This window comes from Borostomias antarcticus (genome assembly GCF_949987555.1).
Source record: "Borostomias antarcticus genome assembly, chromosome: 10".
In the NCBI taxonomy this organism is placed as follows: Eukaryota; Metazoa; Chordata; class Actinopteri; order Stomiiformes; family Stomiidae; genus Borostomias; species Borostomias antarcticus.
The window spans coordinates 14,632,786-14,651,512 of NC_140243.1; the positions used below are offsets into that span (position 1 = coordinate 14,632,786).

The 18,727-nt window shown below is 46.1% G+C and overlaps 1 protein-coding gene across 2 annotated transcripts; it reads right to left on the reverse strand.

The window, feature by feature from the left end:
- Positions 1–588: 588 nt before the first annotated feature.
- zhx2a (zinc fingers and homeoboxes 2a) lies at positions 589–12,178 on the reverse strand. Of its 2 annotated transcripts, XM_084444972.1 has the most exons (4): positions 12,064–12,173; positions 9,632–9,791; positions 2,682–5,315; positions 589–2,137 (listed from the first exon to the last, which is right to left on the reverse strand). In XM_084444972.1, the coding sequence occupies exon 3, from the start codon at positions 5,146–5,148 to the stop codon at positions 2,692–2,694; it is 2,457 nt and encodes an 818-aa protein (XP_084301098.1). In that variant the 5' UTR covers positions 5,149–5,315; positions 9,632–9,791; positions 12,064–12,173; the 3' UTR covers positions 589–2,137; positions 2,682–2,691. The 2 variants fall into 2 exon arrangements, with proteins under 2 accessions (XP_084301098.1, XP_084301097.1); XM_084444971.1 differs by lacking the exon at positions 9,632–9,791 and having other exon boundaries at positions 12,064–12,178.
- Between the last annotated feature and the right edge of the window lie 6,549 nt (positions 12,179–18,727).

Here is an 18,727-nt window from a genome sequence, read left to right on the forward strand (position 1 = left end):
AAACAGAGTAGTAAGTTGCGTTGGTCAGAACCAGTTTGGCATGAATCGACAACATTATGGCTCGGATTCCCACGATTCCCTCCACAGAAAGACAACAGCAATTGAAACAATATACTGTATGTTGTGTGATAATTACTCTGAAAGAATATTAAATTGTCTAAAGATGTGTTTGATTGTGTGCAGTCAGATGATAGAATAGGATCTCTTCAGCAGCAGCAGCTGTCTCATATTACCAACTTGCCTGCAGTGGAGAGGCTGTGAACATGCACAGTAATTGTATTGACACCAGGGGATGTCTCAAGGCTGTTTAGCTTATGACTGCTGTCTGCTTGTTTTCTTTGGGCCGGGTCTGCGGGGTTCTCTGTTGACTTGTTTTGTACAATGGTATTTTGTACTTAAATAAACAGCAGGAAAAATCTGGTTCTTGTGTAATAGTCATGTTTTGTGATGGGGAGTGAAAGGGATAGTCTCTTCAAAGGTCCAATGGGAAATCATCCTACAGTAGTTGTAGAGAAGAGTAGTATGCTTAGTAGTATGCTTAGGTATTCACAAGGCACACAGAAGCACTTCTCAGTTGGTTGTGTTTTATTGAGTAACAGCAGACTGATAAAAAAAAGAGCAAGCAAGACCTGGTAGTCCTACAGTATCCCAGACAGATGAATGAACATGACAGTAAAGCAACAGCAGCAGGACAACAGCAGTCTCACATCTGCCTTTGAAATGGAACACCTACTGTAAAATATCTAGATAGCCATTGAGAGAGAGCAGTAGTGATGCAGCAGCTGTATTGGAAAATGAGACCATGACTAGGAAAACATTTACAGTGTATTTTCTGTTTTTAATTGTCCATTCCATGTCTATCTTCTCAGCATTACTGTTGGACAATGTAGGTAATTCTATGGTCAATAGATCCACTATGAAGCCTCTTGGACAGAGGTTACTGTGGTGGTCATAGAGTGCCGAAGTCTCTGCCCCCCTCAAGCTGTCCTGGACCATGAAGGTACTATCCCTGGACTGAGAGAGTAGCCAGAAGAATGTTTTTCACCAAAGAGGATACTACAACTATTTTATTTTAAAATGTTTGACTGCTCGAAACCAAGGTGTTGTCATTCATGTAGCATTGAAAGAAAACGGTGGTTTGAATTTTGTTTCAAATCTAATCTGAACACTTTTGAATATTCACATGGTGAAATTATAATGCATTTGAATGATGTTGTTCAAGATATTCAAGGTCCCCTATTATACTCCTTTTCAACAAGTTGATATAGGTCTCTGTGGTCCCCAAAACATGAATGAATATTGAATATTTTTGCTGAAAATACCACTCACATTAAGCATTCCACCATGCCTCTATACCCCTGTTTCAGTCCTGTTCTCAACAGGCCATTTTTGTGTCTGTTGCTTTCTGAATGTGGTTGCCCCCCAAAAAATGACTCGGTCTTCTTATTTCACAGTTTGTGTGTTAGTAGGCCTATCAGAGACCCAAATGTATGTGCACAAGCACTGAAAAAGTACATTTTTTCATAATAGGGGACCTTTAAAACTGGATACATCATCAACACAAATTCCTTTTATTTGTGAATATGAGGCTCAGTCGAGGATAACATTGAAAAAATGCAATTCCTCAGTCCAGTGAGGGATGGGGGCATGGCCAACTTGGGTACTCTATTCAGAGAACCATTACTAGTCCTTATAATATAAGTGCCGTCAATGACCAGCTGGTGGTCACATTAAAATTTTCCAAATAATAAATTTACCAACTGATTTACCATTTTAACCTTGATCTCAAAATAGCGAAACATTCCTCATTTAAGGGGTTATAAGGGGAATCCTATTATAAATGTAACAAAACCATTCCCCTCTAAAAACATTGTACAAAGCTTTTTGCAATACAGAAAAATATTTACAAGGGCCCTTTTTTTAAAGTGTTATAACAACAATAATGCATCAAGTCCAGCTTTGGCACTCTACGGTCACGCCCCCAAGGTCAGTGCTTCACATGAACTTCCTGTAGTGAACTTCCTGTCCACTTCCTGCATCCTGGTGTCAGAGGCAAGTTGTGATATCATTGGTTCCCAATTCAAAATTCTCTAGAGAATCTTCAGCATAACTCCAGCATCTCTTGGAACGTTTCCTCCTGAAATAGACAAACAGCATTGTTAACATTTGCCATGTCATTAACAGCACATCTAGCTAATCCTCCATGTAACATACCCCCCTTAAAGCCATCATAGGGCAGCTTTCAATCAACTATTTACAGCTCAATAGGCTCTAGGAGACCCAGTGAAGTAGTAGCTCTTCAGTAGGGAAATTAATGACCCACTGCCACTAGAATATCCCTAGTCCCACCACCACAAACAGGCTGGCAAACCACCTTCCTGCCAAGAGGACCAATCAGGGTAAATTATAGGTTTAAGCTTCCTGGGTGGTTAAGCACCGCAGCTGCTAGGCTAAAAGAGATAGCACACTCACTCAATACCTTTGACAGATGGGAAGATTGTTGTTACCTATCTCACTAGGGAACGATCTTGCAATTCTCTCTTATTAAAGAAAGCTACATCAATCATTAAGCCAAAAATACAATGTATTTCTCACATACTTTCAGGCAAATCAACAATTCAATCGTATAAATAATGAAATGCATCATAAATTGGAGTGTGGTAGATAGGAGCTTCCCTCACCATGCTTCATTCAGCCGGTCACTCTCCCGGGGTGGTCCAGGGCTAGTACCTCTGCCTCTGGGCCCAGCCTCTGCATGTCCAGACCTTTCCCCTCCTCATCCACAGCCATGGTCACCTTCACCCACCTTCCCCGGTCCACAACGGCCTGCCCAGGTTGGTCCCGGGCCCGGCTCAGGTCAGACATGCTCTGGCCCAGTTTGTTGGTGAACCACTGGACTAGTTCCTGGTTGGAAACCGATTGAAGTTTTGACCGTTCTGGCACTTTGTCAGCCTCTTCCTCTAACTTCAGGGCCTTGGCTGGAGAAGGCTGCAGAACGCTTAGGGCCTTCTCGGGATTTGCTGAGGGGCTCTGGTCATTCTGACCTTTGTTGTTCGGGTTCTGGAACTGTTCCATCCACTCCAGGGTTCCGTTTTTCAGGGCTGAGCGGTTGTCTTTGAACCAGCGGACAATGTCGATGCGAGCAAGTCCTGTTTGGACCTCCAGGTGGTTGTACTGCTCAGGTGAAGGCCACTGTGTCTGCGTGAAGACCTCTTTGAGGAGGCCCAGTAATCTGCTGTCTATAGTTTCAGGGCTGGTGGAGGCTATGACCAGAGGGAGGGGGAGAGGGGAGGACTGGATCTTGGTGTCCTGCTGGTCATGGACACCATTCAGTACCCCCCGTTGCTCATCTGGGATTTTTGGACCAATCGAGTTGAGCAGGGCCTGCTCCATGTTGTCCCTCAGTGCTCTGCGCTCGGAAAACCAGCAGTCAATCTCCATTTTGGAGAGTCTGGTGTTCTCCACCAGCTGGGCCACCTCAGCCTCTGTGGGGGAGCTGCTTCTCTGGAAGCTCTCTTCCAACGTCTTGAGCTGCTCAGAGGACTTGCCTTTGACCCTCTCCAGGAGAGGAAACTTGGTTGGGATGGTTATTTTGGGCAGGCCATCCTTGGATGGGAGCTCCTTCTTTATCTGCATGGCACCTTTCAGGTTGAGGAGACGCTGCTCGCTGAACCACTTTTTGATCTCTCCCCGGGAGAGGCCGGTGGTCTCGATGAGACGGTACACCTCCTCCTCCTCTGGGAACTGGCACTGCGTGTAGCTGGCCTTCAGCACTGCTAGCTGGTCTGGCGTCTTGTTAGAGTCTGCAGTGAAGCTGAGTTTGGGAGGGACAAACTTAGGCGCCATCTGAACCGTCTGAATTATAGAGGGACGTTTGATCTCTGTGGCGACGACGACCGGGGACACCAAGGGACGCTTGACAGACTGTACCACCTGGTTTGCCAGAGTTAACGCTATGGGGGCGCAAGTAACCGTTGAACCATTAGCCACTGGTGTCAGTACCAGGCTGGTCTGCCCCAGGAGTTGGCAGGGGACAGTCTGAAGGAGGGACTGGGGTGCTTTGGTGGACTGGGGGGTCAGCTGGGCGGGCAGTACGGTGAACGTCGTCTGCGGCACTGACTGGATGGTACCGTTGAACATCTTCTTCCTGGCCTCCTCCACCTCCTCGGGAGACCAGCTGATGCCCTGCTTCAGCCGCTGCGTGGTGAACCACACCTTGATCTGCTCCTCCGGGTGCTTGGAGGCCGCCGTCAGCCAGGAGAGCTCCGCCTGGGTCGGGTAGGGGAACTTGTTGAAGGAGGTGATCAGCGTCAGGTTACCATCCAGGGAGGGGTTGTATTTGGACGTGTTTAAAGGGACCGCGATTTTTGGTACCAGGTTGTAATTGGGGGGCCGCTGCAACGAGGGCATGATATGGGAAAAGCCATCTTTAAGAGAGGCCTCGGGAATGATCACAGTCCCGTTCAAGTTCACAGCAGTGATCTGCTTCTTACTCAGCTCCGGGGTCATCAGTTTGCCCGGTTGACCCTCTGGCAGTATCCGCTTGCTGTCCGTTTTGGGCTTGCCGATCTTCACGGTGGTGGGTTTGCTCAGTGGGAAAGTGGCGATGTCCGCGCCAGTTAAAGCACCGCCCGCACTGTAGATGACGGCGTTGCTGGAACCTTCTATTGTCTGCTCTAATATGGTCTGATTGTTCAGTTTGACTCTCTTGAACTTGAAGTTGCTCTCCCCGGGATGGCACCTCTCATTGTGCTCCGTCAGGGTGTCAAACTTCTTGGTGTTGAAGTTGCACACGGCACACAGGTAGAGAGGGTTGAGGATGACGTTGGGGTGATTGGCGTCCACATGCTCCTTGAACTCGTTGAGGTTCTGGGTGGAGAAGGAACAGTACTTGCACTCGTAGCCTCCCCCCTGCTGCTTCCTCTGGGGGGGCCTTGGGTCTGACTCGGCCCTCTCTGGTACTGGAGAGAGCTGTGGTGGACCCTCTGTCTCCCCCGCTGAGGGCTCCTCTAGGCTGGGCATGTCCATCTGTGGAGGCCCCTCCTCTGGAGCACTGCTCCCAGACTCCTCCACCTCCATCTCCTCCTGGCCCAGGACCTCCTCGGGTCTGATCATGCAGGGGGTGGTGGACTTCCTTCTGCTGGACATGGCTGGGCTCTGCTGCACTGGATGGGCTGTAGGGAGTGGGGTGACAGTAGGGGAAGGAGGCGTGTGTCTGCTGTGCGGAGGGTCTGCTGTGGCTGGCTCGGCTGACGGTCACTGTCAGCTCCACTGGGCGACTTCATGGGACTTCATCACATCACAGACCAGCCAATCTAGTGGGGAAAGAGGGAGGGGAGAGAGAAACATTTTCAACAATATTCTCAAACGCAGTCAATATTAATAGAGCAAATCAATAGCCAAAGACCGGGCCAAGTCCACGTTTGGTTGGGGAAATAACTTTGCATTGGAAATATGCTCATAAATATTTTGAGATCGAGTACAACTTCATGGAAGTAAGAACGCTCAATGAGAGAGTTTGCATGCAAAAAATGCACAACTTTAATTTCCCTCGGTGATCTTTTAATGAAGGGAGAACAGATTTAATCTAACAGGGGTGGAACAAGGTAATTGATATTCTGCCTGCCTCGTGGAGTAGCTCACATCTCCATGGAGAAAAATGAAATTGAGATCAAGCGACATGGATAATGTTGCAGCATTCTCTTGCATCAGACAAACTTTTAGAATCAATCAAGGTAAAACCTTTAAAAGAACCTCAACAACAATTAACAACAAAAGTACTCTAATGGTCTGTTCCTAGTTTGACATAACCAGTAGCTGATTTATCCCCGATTCACCCCTCCCGACAATCGGGGGAGAAATCTGGTCTGGAACGTTGGTCGGTACCGATCTTGTAATGTGAGGGGTTTACAGATCCAATCTTATACCTCCCGATCGACTCGCAGACTCATCGGGGCCGCCCCGATAATATCAAACAAGTTTGATATTTAAGATTATTATGTCAGTTCTATATAAGCGATACAGCAAGATAAGTGGTTTGTTGCTCCATCGGGCACGATAATATCCTGTAGTGTGTGATGAGCCGTTATTTTCATATCTTGTTCTGTGTTCTTGTTTGAGATTTCAGCGAAGAACATCTGTTAAGCTCCTCCTTATGTGAGTGATGAAGCGCTATTTCAAAAACGGTTAGGATGTTAAACATCCTGTAGTGTGAGAGGTGCATTATCACATCTCGAACCTGGGGACATTAACAGCTCAGCCACGACTGCAGAGACCGCATGCGCATATCAACCAAATGAAGGGAGCAGGTATGCATGTAAGTAATTCAAAAGTAATTAAGCACACTGTAATCTGATTACTGAAAATGCAAATGTAGTCCCTTACATTACAAGTTATTGGAAAAAGTAATCTGACTACAGTAATCTGCTACTTTGTAATCAGTTACACCCAACACTGGTTGGGACTGAGGTGTGTTCTGTGCTACATCACTAACCATAGCAGCCGTACTTATAATATGTTCACATGTTCACAAGCAGGGAAGGGCATCATCAAAATTTAGATGAGCCTGAAATTCCATATTGTAGCCATGGTAACTGCAGACACTGAGAGCTACTTTTGGTGCTGCAGCTAGCTAGCATGGCTGCTGCTGCGATTGGTCTTTATCTGGCTGGTCGATTAGAGCAGACGGATGAGGAGTCAGAAAGACAGAATCTTTTGTGCCAGGCCAGGGACCTCTACAGGAGCAACCCCCAGACCTTAGACCTCATACATGTGTTGATCTGAGGTCTCCCATCTTGATCTGCTGCCATTTTGCTTTCACCCACCAAATACAGTCAGATGAAATGAAAGGTCTAAGGAGGAGTTGGGTCTAGGGGGTGGCGGTGGGGTAAAGGGGCCTGTGTGTCTCCACCCTTAGCCAGCAAATGCTTTCACCTAGGCTAGCCAGAGCGGTAGCCAGCCAGCCAGCAAGCAAGCATGTGTCAGACTGGGAGATGGGGACTGGTTCTGAAGCCTGTCTAGGCTGGGGCTAGGGGGATGGAAAACTTGGACCACCATACTGGGCAGTCTGGTGCTGTGGCTAGCTGGATAAGTAGTCAGCGTGTGTCCGACTAGGAGACAGGAGCAGCGGGAGAGATGCTGACCAGCCTGGCGCCGCTTTGGCTATGCTAGCGTTGGTCCGAGATGGACTGAGAGGCTGCGGCTAGCAGAGGGAGAGGAGCGCCATTCCGGTGCCTCATTAAACTTGCATGAGGCTCATGCCGTCTCATATCACCTCGTCAGCTCCCAGCGCCAAACTGAGGAGCAGCAACCCAGCCCTATACGCCCCTTCTGCCAGGACATGGATGGTTAGGGAATTCCACCCCAGAGGTCCACATTTAAATAATATGATTAAAGGTAGGCGATTTCGGAGAAACCAGGAAGCTAGATTGAAAAATGCAACCGACAAAATCCCCCCCTCCCTTCAGGCCATCCTCCAACGGCACTCCTCCAAACTGGGGGAAAACAAATGACACTCGCTACGCTGGTACTGTAGATAGGTCATTCATTTTAAGATGGCACCTCGAAATGAGTGGACAGAAGTATTTCAGTCCTGCGACCTACAGAGAATTGCAAAAATATATATTTTTAAAAGAGCTTCTGAACCAAATCGCCTATCCTATCTTGAACACCTATTACAAACACAAGTACACTGCAACTGCAAACTGTCATTCTGCACAACTAACTTCATTACACACAAATAAATAACACAATTCAATTACATTCCAAGTAAATACAAACTTAAAGAGTAAAAACTGATTAGAATTAATCACTGAAATAGGGTTATTTTCACTCAAGATACAGGACACTACACTCAAGATACAGGACACTCTCATAATTAATTCCGGCGACAACAAGACAGCAAAGCAGCTGACTGTATACTGCATGTCAATATCAGGCCGACATAAATTGCCCTAGTGATGCCTCAGAGTTAGAGAGACACCGACACACACACACGTGCGCACACACACGCACACACACTTTGTCTTTTGGTACCCACCAACACAACCAATCTGGCCAATCCGAGACAGAACAAGCACATCATCACACCAACTACCAGGGACAACCCTGCAGCAGAGCCAGAGAGGCTGATCTGACAGCAGGTAAACAACAACACATCGGTCACACTTGTACTGTCAGACGCACCAGCTGGGACTTATCACAGGAGACATCTGACATCTTTACAACATTCAAGTGACAACGCAAAACAGCAGGTTGTGACTTGTGAGTGGTAATAGTGAGACAGTCAGACACAGCAGATAGACAGATAGATAGACAGACAGACAGACAGACAGACAGACAGACAGACAGACAGACAGACAGACAGACAGATAGATAGATAGATAGTGAGAGATAATAGTTATAAATACAGAGATTGCTGTTGCTAGGATAACAGAGTGAGGAGGGGTGTCTGTGTATCTCGGTCTCAGGGTGCGATTTATAAGAGTGCCTTGTGTGTCGTGTGTTTGTGAGTCTGTGTTTGTTTTTGTGTGTGTGTGTATGTGTCAATGCTTGTGTGTGTGTGTGTGTGTGTGTGTGTGTGTGTGTGTGTGTAGTCCCTCATGTGACAGTGTTCAGCCGCAGTGTAGCAGGGAACGGCGGGGGGTAGTGGGGGTGGGAGGCTGGAGAGCCGCTGTGTGGGCGGAGAAACGTCTCTGCTAGTACAGACTGTCCCAGCAGGGGCGGGGGTTGAGGGGAGGGACGGCTGAATTTGGGAACGTCGCAGAATTAATTTAAATCTCATCAAATGGCTTCCTAACCCCCCCCCGCAGTAGCTCTGCATGGATACAGCCAGCCGTCGGCTCCATTTTGGCCGAGTTTAGGAGAGTAAAGCCGTTTGTTTGCAACAGGATATGTGTGGCTGTACGGTTGAATGGCATAGTGCTGGTAGCAATGGGGGTTGTGGGTTCGATTCCCAATTCCTAAGCAGGCTACGAGGTTATACGCGGCTAGCGAGAGAAGAGCCAGTCAAACTTTGGTCTGAGATGTTCCTATGGAAACCGCAGGTCTAGGTGATCCGGATGAAAATATTCAGCATTTATATTTTCGGTCGAAAACCAACTGGGGTGAATGTTCATAGCTTTGTAGTGTTAGGCTGGGATGGTCTCAATCCATTTGGGGGTGACTGTGGGCAGTGGCCTTATCAAGGTGGTCAGAGTCCCTCATAGACACCCGCCTCTCTGATCATCCAGGCCATCCCACTTCGACACCAATGTAACACGGACAACATCCTCTAAACATCTAATGCTCAGACAGTACTGTAGCACAGGATACTCCAGAGAGTCCAGACAATACAATAACTACAGTGGTACGGCTATCCTCCTCCACATGGAGGCTCTGCCAGGCAGTATGACACAATGATTTCAGCACGGCTGCCTACTTGGGCCAGGGTCAAATGCACAAAAGATGCATCTACAGCCGAGCTGGAATAACTGCATTGGGAAGAAATATGATATCAATCCAGTTTAAATGTTGCAATGAAGAGGGATAATTTGTAATGTTCTTTAGTGGCTCGTTTGGCTCCTTTGTATCAAATGCATGAAAGCGTGTGCGTGTGTGTCAGCCTACATATCCCAATGTTGACAGCACCCACCTATCCGAGACTGCCTCCCCTGCAGTGGGTGTGGCTTGGAGGGCTGGTGGGCGGGTGTGATTGGTCAGGGGCTTGGGGGGGGGGGGGGGGGGGGAGTGTCTCGGTCCACTGGTTCCTCTGCAGCAGTGATCTGCGCAGGCTCCTCCCACCTCTCCCAGACCTCAGGAAGAAGACAGCGAGTGTTAAAATCCTCTAGTCTATTCCCTTCTAGTCCACATGTGCACTTGCTCACTCACTTCCATTCTAGATAATAAGTAGAAAAGGACCGGTGTGAGAAACATGGTGTGAGCACGGTCTTGAGCCTGTGTTCTCAGCTTTACAACACACACTTGTGTGAACTCCTCCCCATGTACTTATTAGGCATTGGGTTGGCGTACGCATGGGCTAGAGGAAGGGTCTGCCCCGTGTTTCAGTCATTTTTCTTTCAAATTGACAAAAGAAAGTACACAACAGGCACGGGGCGGCAGGCTGGGGAATGAATGGGACAACATACCACTATGATTGTTAGGGGCAAGGCAGAGGAGAAGAGATGAAGGGTTACCTGGGAAACCCCTGCGTGCTGTATTCTGCTGTGTGTCTGGCTTCTGCAGACTATTTACCACCATCTGTGGCACTAGATAATGCTGCTGCTCCGAGGTGAGGTCAGGACATGTTTAGATTCTGCAGTGGTATGAGGACAAACCACTTCTCCTGAATAAAAGGAGATCCATCTCAACATTAAGCCTACTTGGTCCAATGGCCAAGAAGGGGAGTGCACGTGGTGGTTGATGTTTGGTGCATGACGTTTCCAGAGCATCTTCACCCCGTCTGAACCCTGTCTGTAGAGTCTGATCAGAGAGATGTACAGGTATCTGATTTCACTCAGAGGAAACGGTGCCCAGCCCATGGGTGTGACATCATCAGTCGGGCCTCAAGTCTTAGTCACTACCGGCTCATCTAGGAGCTGAGCTGCAACAACAGCCCACAGAGAGGTAGCCGAGCAGCCCCTGAATCACACACAGGCAGCGGGCAGCCATCTTGAATCAGGGCAACTGACTAGAGGAAGGATACGACGGAGGAGGGAAGGAAGGAGACTGTGGAGATGTACAAGTTATCTTGAACAATAACCCCGACAGACCATGTCAACACAAGCCTTAGCCTTCATAACCCTCCAACGGCTTCCCTTACATTCTCAAATGGTCTCTATTTGACTATCGTATCACTCATTTGCACTAGTAGCTCAGTAATTACAGTGATAACTGAGCTACTGGTATTGAGTTCAAAACATAATAAAAGGGCTCTAGTATGATACCACAGTAGAACTAATGTGTATGATGCCACAGTAGAACTAATGTATCCAACCTTGCATGCGAGCAACATGGAGTGGGAGGTCAAAGGAGGATGTCAGGTAGGCTACGTTTTGACTCAAATCTGATCCTATGAGTTACTGTCACTTAGGCCTTGAGTTTGGTTTGCACAAAATAGCTTGATAACCCACAAGAGATAAACAGCCAGGGAAGAGTTGAGGGGCTGCATCCCTGCATTTGCACAGCTTTGGAAACATCATAACTTCAGACTGCCTCTGCCAATTACCAGATCCGTGTGAGAAATATAACAGGCTAAAATTAAACGGCTTCTACTGCATAGGCTCTGCCTTGCAAGCAACATTTTGTAGGCTACTTCGCAGCGGGGGCTTATATTTATAACAACAACGATGTGCTAGTGTATGATAAACTAATCAGTAAAGCAATTGCATTGACTTGAAAGCCTTGTTTTGAGAGATTCTATGGGGAACTATGCTGCGGCGAGGCGTCACTGTGCCACAGCGGTGCCACCGTGCAGTGTGGCAGCCTATGGCCGCGGTGGAAGGCGTCACCTTTTACATCACACGACACAGCCCCGAAATCAAAGTAGCGCGCTGGCCACTAAACTAGCATTATGTGCATCACGAGTGCGAATAAACGATAGAACGTTCTACGGGGGCTATTGCAACATTACTGAGCGAATCCCCTCACTGGGGTACTGTGCAAAAGGCCGAACATTGCTCCCGACAATATTCTCTCGCCATCGACGTAACGCCATGTCGACATTGGAGGCCATATTTTGCTGGTTATGTCGACATAGGGAAAAAGTAGACATGTTCCCTTCCATCGCGACTGACGTTACTGCTAAACTTCTAGAGCGAGGATATCCATAAACATGTTGGCTCGCCTAGTTCACGACTGGATACATTGTAACTATTTGCGGGAAGTCAGGTGTACACCGGGGCAACAAAAGTTCAGTGGCTAGACAAGTTGAAATATTTATACAGTGGCGTGTGCATAGCCTGGATAGCAACAGCAGCAGCCGCGATGGTGGTGGAAGGTAAAGCATATAGCTTTTAACTTTGGGACTTGTTTTTCTCAATGTAGCTACACGTTGGGAAAAATATTTAGGATTATTGAGATTCTTACCTGTCCACCACGTATGATGTGATGCCGGGTGTAGGTTTCCCAAACTCGACCCGTTTCCAAAAGAAAGACAAATAATTGGGATTTATTCTGGAGATACGACCGAGTCCTACAGACAACGACCGAAAAGAATTGGCGTTCACAAGGGGATCTACGCCAAAAACCACATGACCAACTACGTCAGCATACGTATTTGCATACGATACCAGCAGCCCGTCCATCCTGAGGGTCTTATAATTGTTCCTAAAAGTTGAAAAATGGTTCGTAAGAAATGGTCGGTTGCCTCCAGGAACTGACAGCCAGCCAGGGGTTGATGGAGCCATGCTTCCGATTTCGGAATGAATGAACTGCCGTTGTCTAGTTGCCTCTGTTGACGTCCTCTGCGCCAGATCAACGTTAGATAGCTCATTGAATATTAAGTGGCTGGACACTCGGCCCTCCCTCCTCATTATCACACACCCCTCCCCACAGCTCCAGCAGGGGCGCTTGCTGCAGTGCCTTTTCAGGTGAGTGTTCTTACCTTGCAGTGGCGATGACCCCAAACACACACACATACACACACACACAAACACACACACACACACACACACACACACACACACACACACACACACGCAACTCTCTCTCGTTCTCTCTTTTTTGCTCATGAACTAATTAGGGCAGACGTGCAATGTGTCTCTGGATATGTTGTTCCGTGAAATCACAATACAGCTGGATGGTAACAAGAAGAAGCCTAACATATAGCCAACACCATATGTCAATTATCGTTTCATTGTTATCCTGGCTGTTATATCGCATAGTAGCCTATTAGTGGAGAAAACATTTAGACGTTTTTAAACATGCAGTAGGCCTACTGCTGCAGTGGAGACTTTTATGTATTATTCATGAGATTGAGCTGGGCTGCTATGGTGTCGACTCATTTACATAGAAATGAACACCTAGTGAAATAACAATAATTATCTGGCAAGGTTGTGTTTACGCCGTAATTGAACAGAGACTGTTAACCTTGACTAAGGACACATAAGTCATTACACCCACACATTAAATGTTAAACTGGAAATTGGTGTTGAAGATGCATAAATAACAACATGTAGTATATGTAAATGCAAATCAATATAGTACTACATTATAGGTTACTACTTAGCCTACTTAAATAGTATTGCCTGCTGCTGTATACTGGAATGTGTATGGAATGTGTGGAATAAATAACGTCTTGTGTTATTTGGAGTTTTTCATCCACTAGATGGTGCCAAAGGACTTATTAAACGAATTTCCATCGTGACCACGGAGCAATAAGGATAACATGCATACCTCATTGGATTCAACAAGTTAGTTGTAAGAATGGCGTTTAGTTATCTAAACAATATTCCCATTTTTTTATTTTTTATTGATTTTACTTGCCCATATTCATTGAACAGCGAAGAAATTTGCACTTTTAAATTAGTTGTCTCCCTGTCTATCATTGTGTGTTATGAATGAGTGGGCTGAGTTATACAGTAGGCCTACAGGAAATGTGTGAATGTGAAGGAGTGACTAAGAATGAGTATGCAGAGGGCTGGAGAATCATCCCTACAATGGTGCTATTGAGGAGTAAATGTCAGCGTGGTTGGAAGGAAGTGATATGGCTCTGTCTGCAGCTGACAAGGTCACAGGGAATCCCTCAAGGAGGTCACTAAGAGGACGGACAGACAGACAGGCGGGGGAATCTCCTAACAATCTCCTTTGTCCTCTATTCCTCCCTGACCCCTTCTATTTCTAGGTTGGGGGCAGATAGTTTGAAGGGTCATTGGAGCAATAGGGAAGTTTGAAGCAATGCTCTTTTGGGCATCAGGTTCAGGGTGTTTACTGTAAACCTGGAACTCTTTTACCACCCCCAATATACTCTTGGGATTCTCCAGTCTCCAGCTCATCAACCCACAACCCAAAACCCAGGGCTCAAGTAGAATAATCTTTCTTGGCTTGGTTGAATACCAACCAGTGAAGATATAATTCTATATTTGGGTAATCTCATAATCTAAGATCCAAACAAGTGTCTAGGGAGAGTCCCATGTGGATTCAGTGAGAACTCTGGTATGTGGTTACACTGACTGACCAGTAGAGGGAGACATATCATCAGAGGAGAGATAGTCGGCAGCCCGCATCCCAGCGGACACCATTCAAGACGACATTTGGAAAAGATGGAATGAAACATCGGTTTCTCAAGAGGCCTGCAAATATGTCATCACAGCACACCGCATCCCATTTCCCATGGTTTGATTGGTCAGTCAACAATAAATAACTAGATGGATCAGTCAAAAATTGGATAAACATGACATTTCAAAGTCACATAAAGACTTACACATGCAAACGAACCCATGCTCCACTATTCTTCATTTGCCAAAATCCGAGGCTATGACCACTCATGAGTGATGTGGGATAAAAGACAGACCAGAATCAAAATTCGTTTTTATTTGCCAAGTACATTTTCACATAGCCTACAAGGAATTTCAACTGGTGGATGGTGCACCTAGGAATTGCTATAAAAAAGTAATCACAATAAAACAAGAAGTAGGCTTAAGTTAAACATAAGAAAATACAATATAGTGTGTAGTAAGGTTATGATGAGGCTGTACATCAGTTAGCCAATAGACTACTATAGCCTATGCGAGTCTGTGTACATTCATTAAAATATGTGTTACAGATAAAAACGGGAAATCTACAGATATCATAGGCCTATTGCATCCGGAGTAAAATATGATTTCAGAGGAAAGTATTCAGTCAAAACAGAAAGAAACTCCTCCCTTGTTCCCTAGGAAGTTATTTTTACCCTTATTAAGAGTTGGCTATCAAACAAACGGGACCAGGGAATACTCCCCATGCAGTTTCCACTCATCAGCGCCCAAGCAAAGCTAATGCAGCTTGTCACACGAGTGCATAACACCACATAGCGACATATAACACCGTTAATTATGACTGTCCCAAGCTGCGATTGCTCTACAACAAAGACTTTGTGATTATCGGCTGAACTAGCAACTCAAGTCCAACAACAAGGTCATTTGAGGGCCGTTGAGCAACCAGATTCAACTTAAGAACACAAATAATAACTTATTATTGATTCTCTTCTCTAGGCAGAAGGGTATATCTGCACTGAGCTGTATTCTGGACTGGGAGTTCAAGAAACAGATTTGTGGATAACTGAATATTGAATATTGTCTGAATGTGATTAGGCCTAATTGTGTGCCTCATTTCCAAGCTACCATGTGTAAACATTCCTTCCTACAAGCTGTTGACTACACAGGAAGAATGATTTCGCTGGGATATTAATCCCATAGTCTAATCTATTTTCCTTCATCAAAAAAAAGAATAAAAAAATAGAGATATTGGATGGCTTTCACTCTGTAAGCGCAGAAGTCTACCTTTAGACCATAAGGACAAGGCTATTTTATCATGCAGTGTGGTTCCAAACCACCTCTGTTACATGTGTCCCCTATGATCCTTTGGCAACACTCCAGTCTGAGGATCTGCCAGGGGTGTATAAACTAGTTGAATTATATTAGGTGCTATATTGGCAAACTCTCATAGGCTTACAGAGAACGTATGGCAAGTTTATAGCTGACGTCTTAGGAAAGCATAATGCAATACTCCCGTTTATCCCTCAGATGCGTAATATAACTAACTGCTGATGGATGAAGACAGAGATGTGGCCTCACCAATGGACAAACAGACTGGAACGAAGACAGTTTGACATGACAGAAGCCAGGAGTCTGAGGTACACCCTCCTTTTAACTGACACACTTTCAAAAGGAGTTCAAAAGATAAGGAAGTGGGTGACTCACACACGCTTCACTCGTCAAGTCCTGCTTGTGTTAAACAATAATTATGTCGGATGAAAGACCTGCCTGTTGTGGATAAACTACCTGAGAATCTCTTTCCCCTTGCTCTCTCTCTCTCTAACTCCAGCCATATGCTCTAATTGCAAACACATGTGGCTTTGATAAAGACTTGCTCGGTGGTAGCGGATCAACGTTTAGTTGCCTCAGAGCAGTTGCTGTAACACAGAGAAGCAGTGTTGCATAGCTGAACCAGAATCCTTTCCGCCACACACTGCAGACAGACCTAGATAAAGACAAAGGCGACTCTTAACTAACTTATTCAAAAAGGGAGGATCTCACAAAGCCTTGAACACTGGTTTGTGGTAGGCTATATGAGGTTAATTGTGATTTTATGACATCCTAAACCACAGGTCGGATGTTTCAGTGTTTCACAGCAACCAATGGTAGATTGTTCTAGAAACCGGTCTCTTGCTTAGTTGTCCTCAGAGCACTCTTCCGGTAAATGTAGTCAGTCTTTTGTGCATTGTGCTTCAAGAGTGGTTGCTGATGACTGCATCTGCATCACTAGTGACACCAAAGATCAAGCTTTACATTGTAAATGGACTGCACTTATACCGTGTCTTGCCCAAGGATACTTTGACATGTCGTCAAGAGGAGTCGGGATTTGAACCGCCAACCCTACGATCATTGAATGATCCGCTCTACCTCCTGAGCTACAGCCGCCCTTTACAACTGCCCAAAACAGAGGAAAGCACAAATCAAATGTTCAAAATGAACTCTGGATGGGTCTTAGTGTGGGTCCAGGTGCACTCAATTGTTTACATATGAATGATGCCTAGCCCTGCATGGTCTACAGTATAATCCAAGTTTACCAGAGGAGCTACATAATGTAATCTTTTGAAACACGTTGGCCACATTTTTCCCATATCATTACATACACCGAATAATATAGAATTCCAACGTGTTTCTCTTTTCTGGTAGAGCAGATGTGAATAGAGCTGACCAATTAGCCCAAATCTATGCAATTCGTGCATGCTGCCCACAGCCCACTTACATTTAGATAATGATTTATTGCAGGACAAACCAGCAGGCCTGTATGAGGGTCTCGCTTTCGTTTCAAGTATGGTCATACATATCATAAGATCTTCTAAGGTTATTTCAACTCAAAATCTGTCCCAAACCAAGAAGCAGGACCACCATTGGGATGTAACAATGATGATTTCGTACAAAAACTCTGTCGTTTCTACATGTGTCCTTCTGAAGTCAGAGTCTATCTATCTAGGCTATTAATCTGTGAAGGGGAAGAAGGAAGGAAAACCCAACTAGACCTCCTTCAACTCACAGAGTGATAGCAGCCTTCCAGCAAGGAAACCCTCATGGGGCAAGGAGAGAAGTTACACATTGACGGCATACTGCCGAAAGACAATTTCACCTCACAACCCCATGTACTACTGGTCCAGGCGCGCCATGTTTTCCTCTCAAGGCTCAGTGCAACCCCACAAAGGATTAACCGTTTTTATTTAAACCTTGTGTCTCTTTATTGCAGCATTATCCTCAATCATGGTTAATGGGCCAATGGTAAGGACTGCGTATGGGGTAAAGCTAAGAGAGACTGTTAGCCCCAGTGCTTCCTCACATTCCAAGATCAATAGACTGACAATACATCTCTCAGTTTGAATGATGAGGGGAAATCGTTAAAGTTACTCTACTCTGGGTGCTTATTCCTATTCTCCATTTGTCCTTGACAGGAGTCGGACCGAGTTAGATAGATGCAGAGCTCACGCAGTAGATACTTTGATACTAACCCTCTCTTGCAGGCTGAACGCAAGGGAGAGGTGAGAGTAATAGCATGTAGAAAATGTTCCGTTGAACAACGTCAGTGCTGATGGAGAAGATCAGATGTGGTGAGGAGGCTACAAAGACACACAGCACGTCTTCTGTCCTACTTCTCTCCTGGCCTCCCCTTCATCCTTCCTTCCAACTCCTCTCTCCTTCCCCCTTCACGCATGTGAACTGTCGGACATACCTGGCCAAGCCAGCCTGCACCTGGAGTGTCAGATCCTGCTTGTGAGAGGTAGGCTGCCCGCTAGCAGATTAGGCCTCATTTTCTCATCTCTTCTCGGCTGGTGAAAGGCTAACAGGAGTCTGTGCGTGTAAAACACCTTAATGGGGCCGCACGCTTTCATGGGTCTCCTGGCTAACAGAGAGCGTTTAATATCAGCAGAGGCCTGTGTCTGAAGCAGCACGGGGGGCACTGCTGGGATCCCAGCACTCAGGCCAGATCAGTCTCAGAGAGGGGATGCAGGTCAGGTCAACCGTGAACAGAAGCAGTAGAGTCAGTAGATAAATATTCACCAAGGGAAAATAGTTTGGCCTTTGCATACTGGTCTCATTTAAGTCTGGCACTACTTGAGAAAAGCACTTCATTCAGGGTTATTCAGACTTTCAGGAATAAACTTTAAAAATGTAGCCTGTTGGGCATCTCTAATTGCATTGTTAAATGTAGTGAGATGCTTTCTCAGAATGTCACAGTTGACTTGTCTTCCTCCATTTCCTTTCAGTCTCTCAGTAGTCTTGCGAGCCAGACGAGTCGACTTCCGGCCCGGACTGTCAACTACGTCTGGTATTCAGAAATTTTGATGAAGGAATTTGGGGGAAAAACGGGCGGATATCCCGTCAAAATTCCGTAGAGAGTAGTAGACAGTCCGGACCGGAAGTGATGAGTTTTTTTTTTTAAAGAACTTCCTTTTACAAATTCTAAGCAGCTGAAGTCCAGACACTCTCCTCCGTAGACAGTCTGGCTCTGAGACTAGCCTCTCAGTTTTTGAATGGATTCCACACTGACCAGGAACAAC

Excerpts from the sequence above, each read along its gene's own strand:
- zhx2a (XM_084444971.1), bottom strand. The coding sequence starts at position 5,148 with ATGTCCAGCAGAAGGAAGTCCACCACCCCCTGCATGATCAGACCCGAG.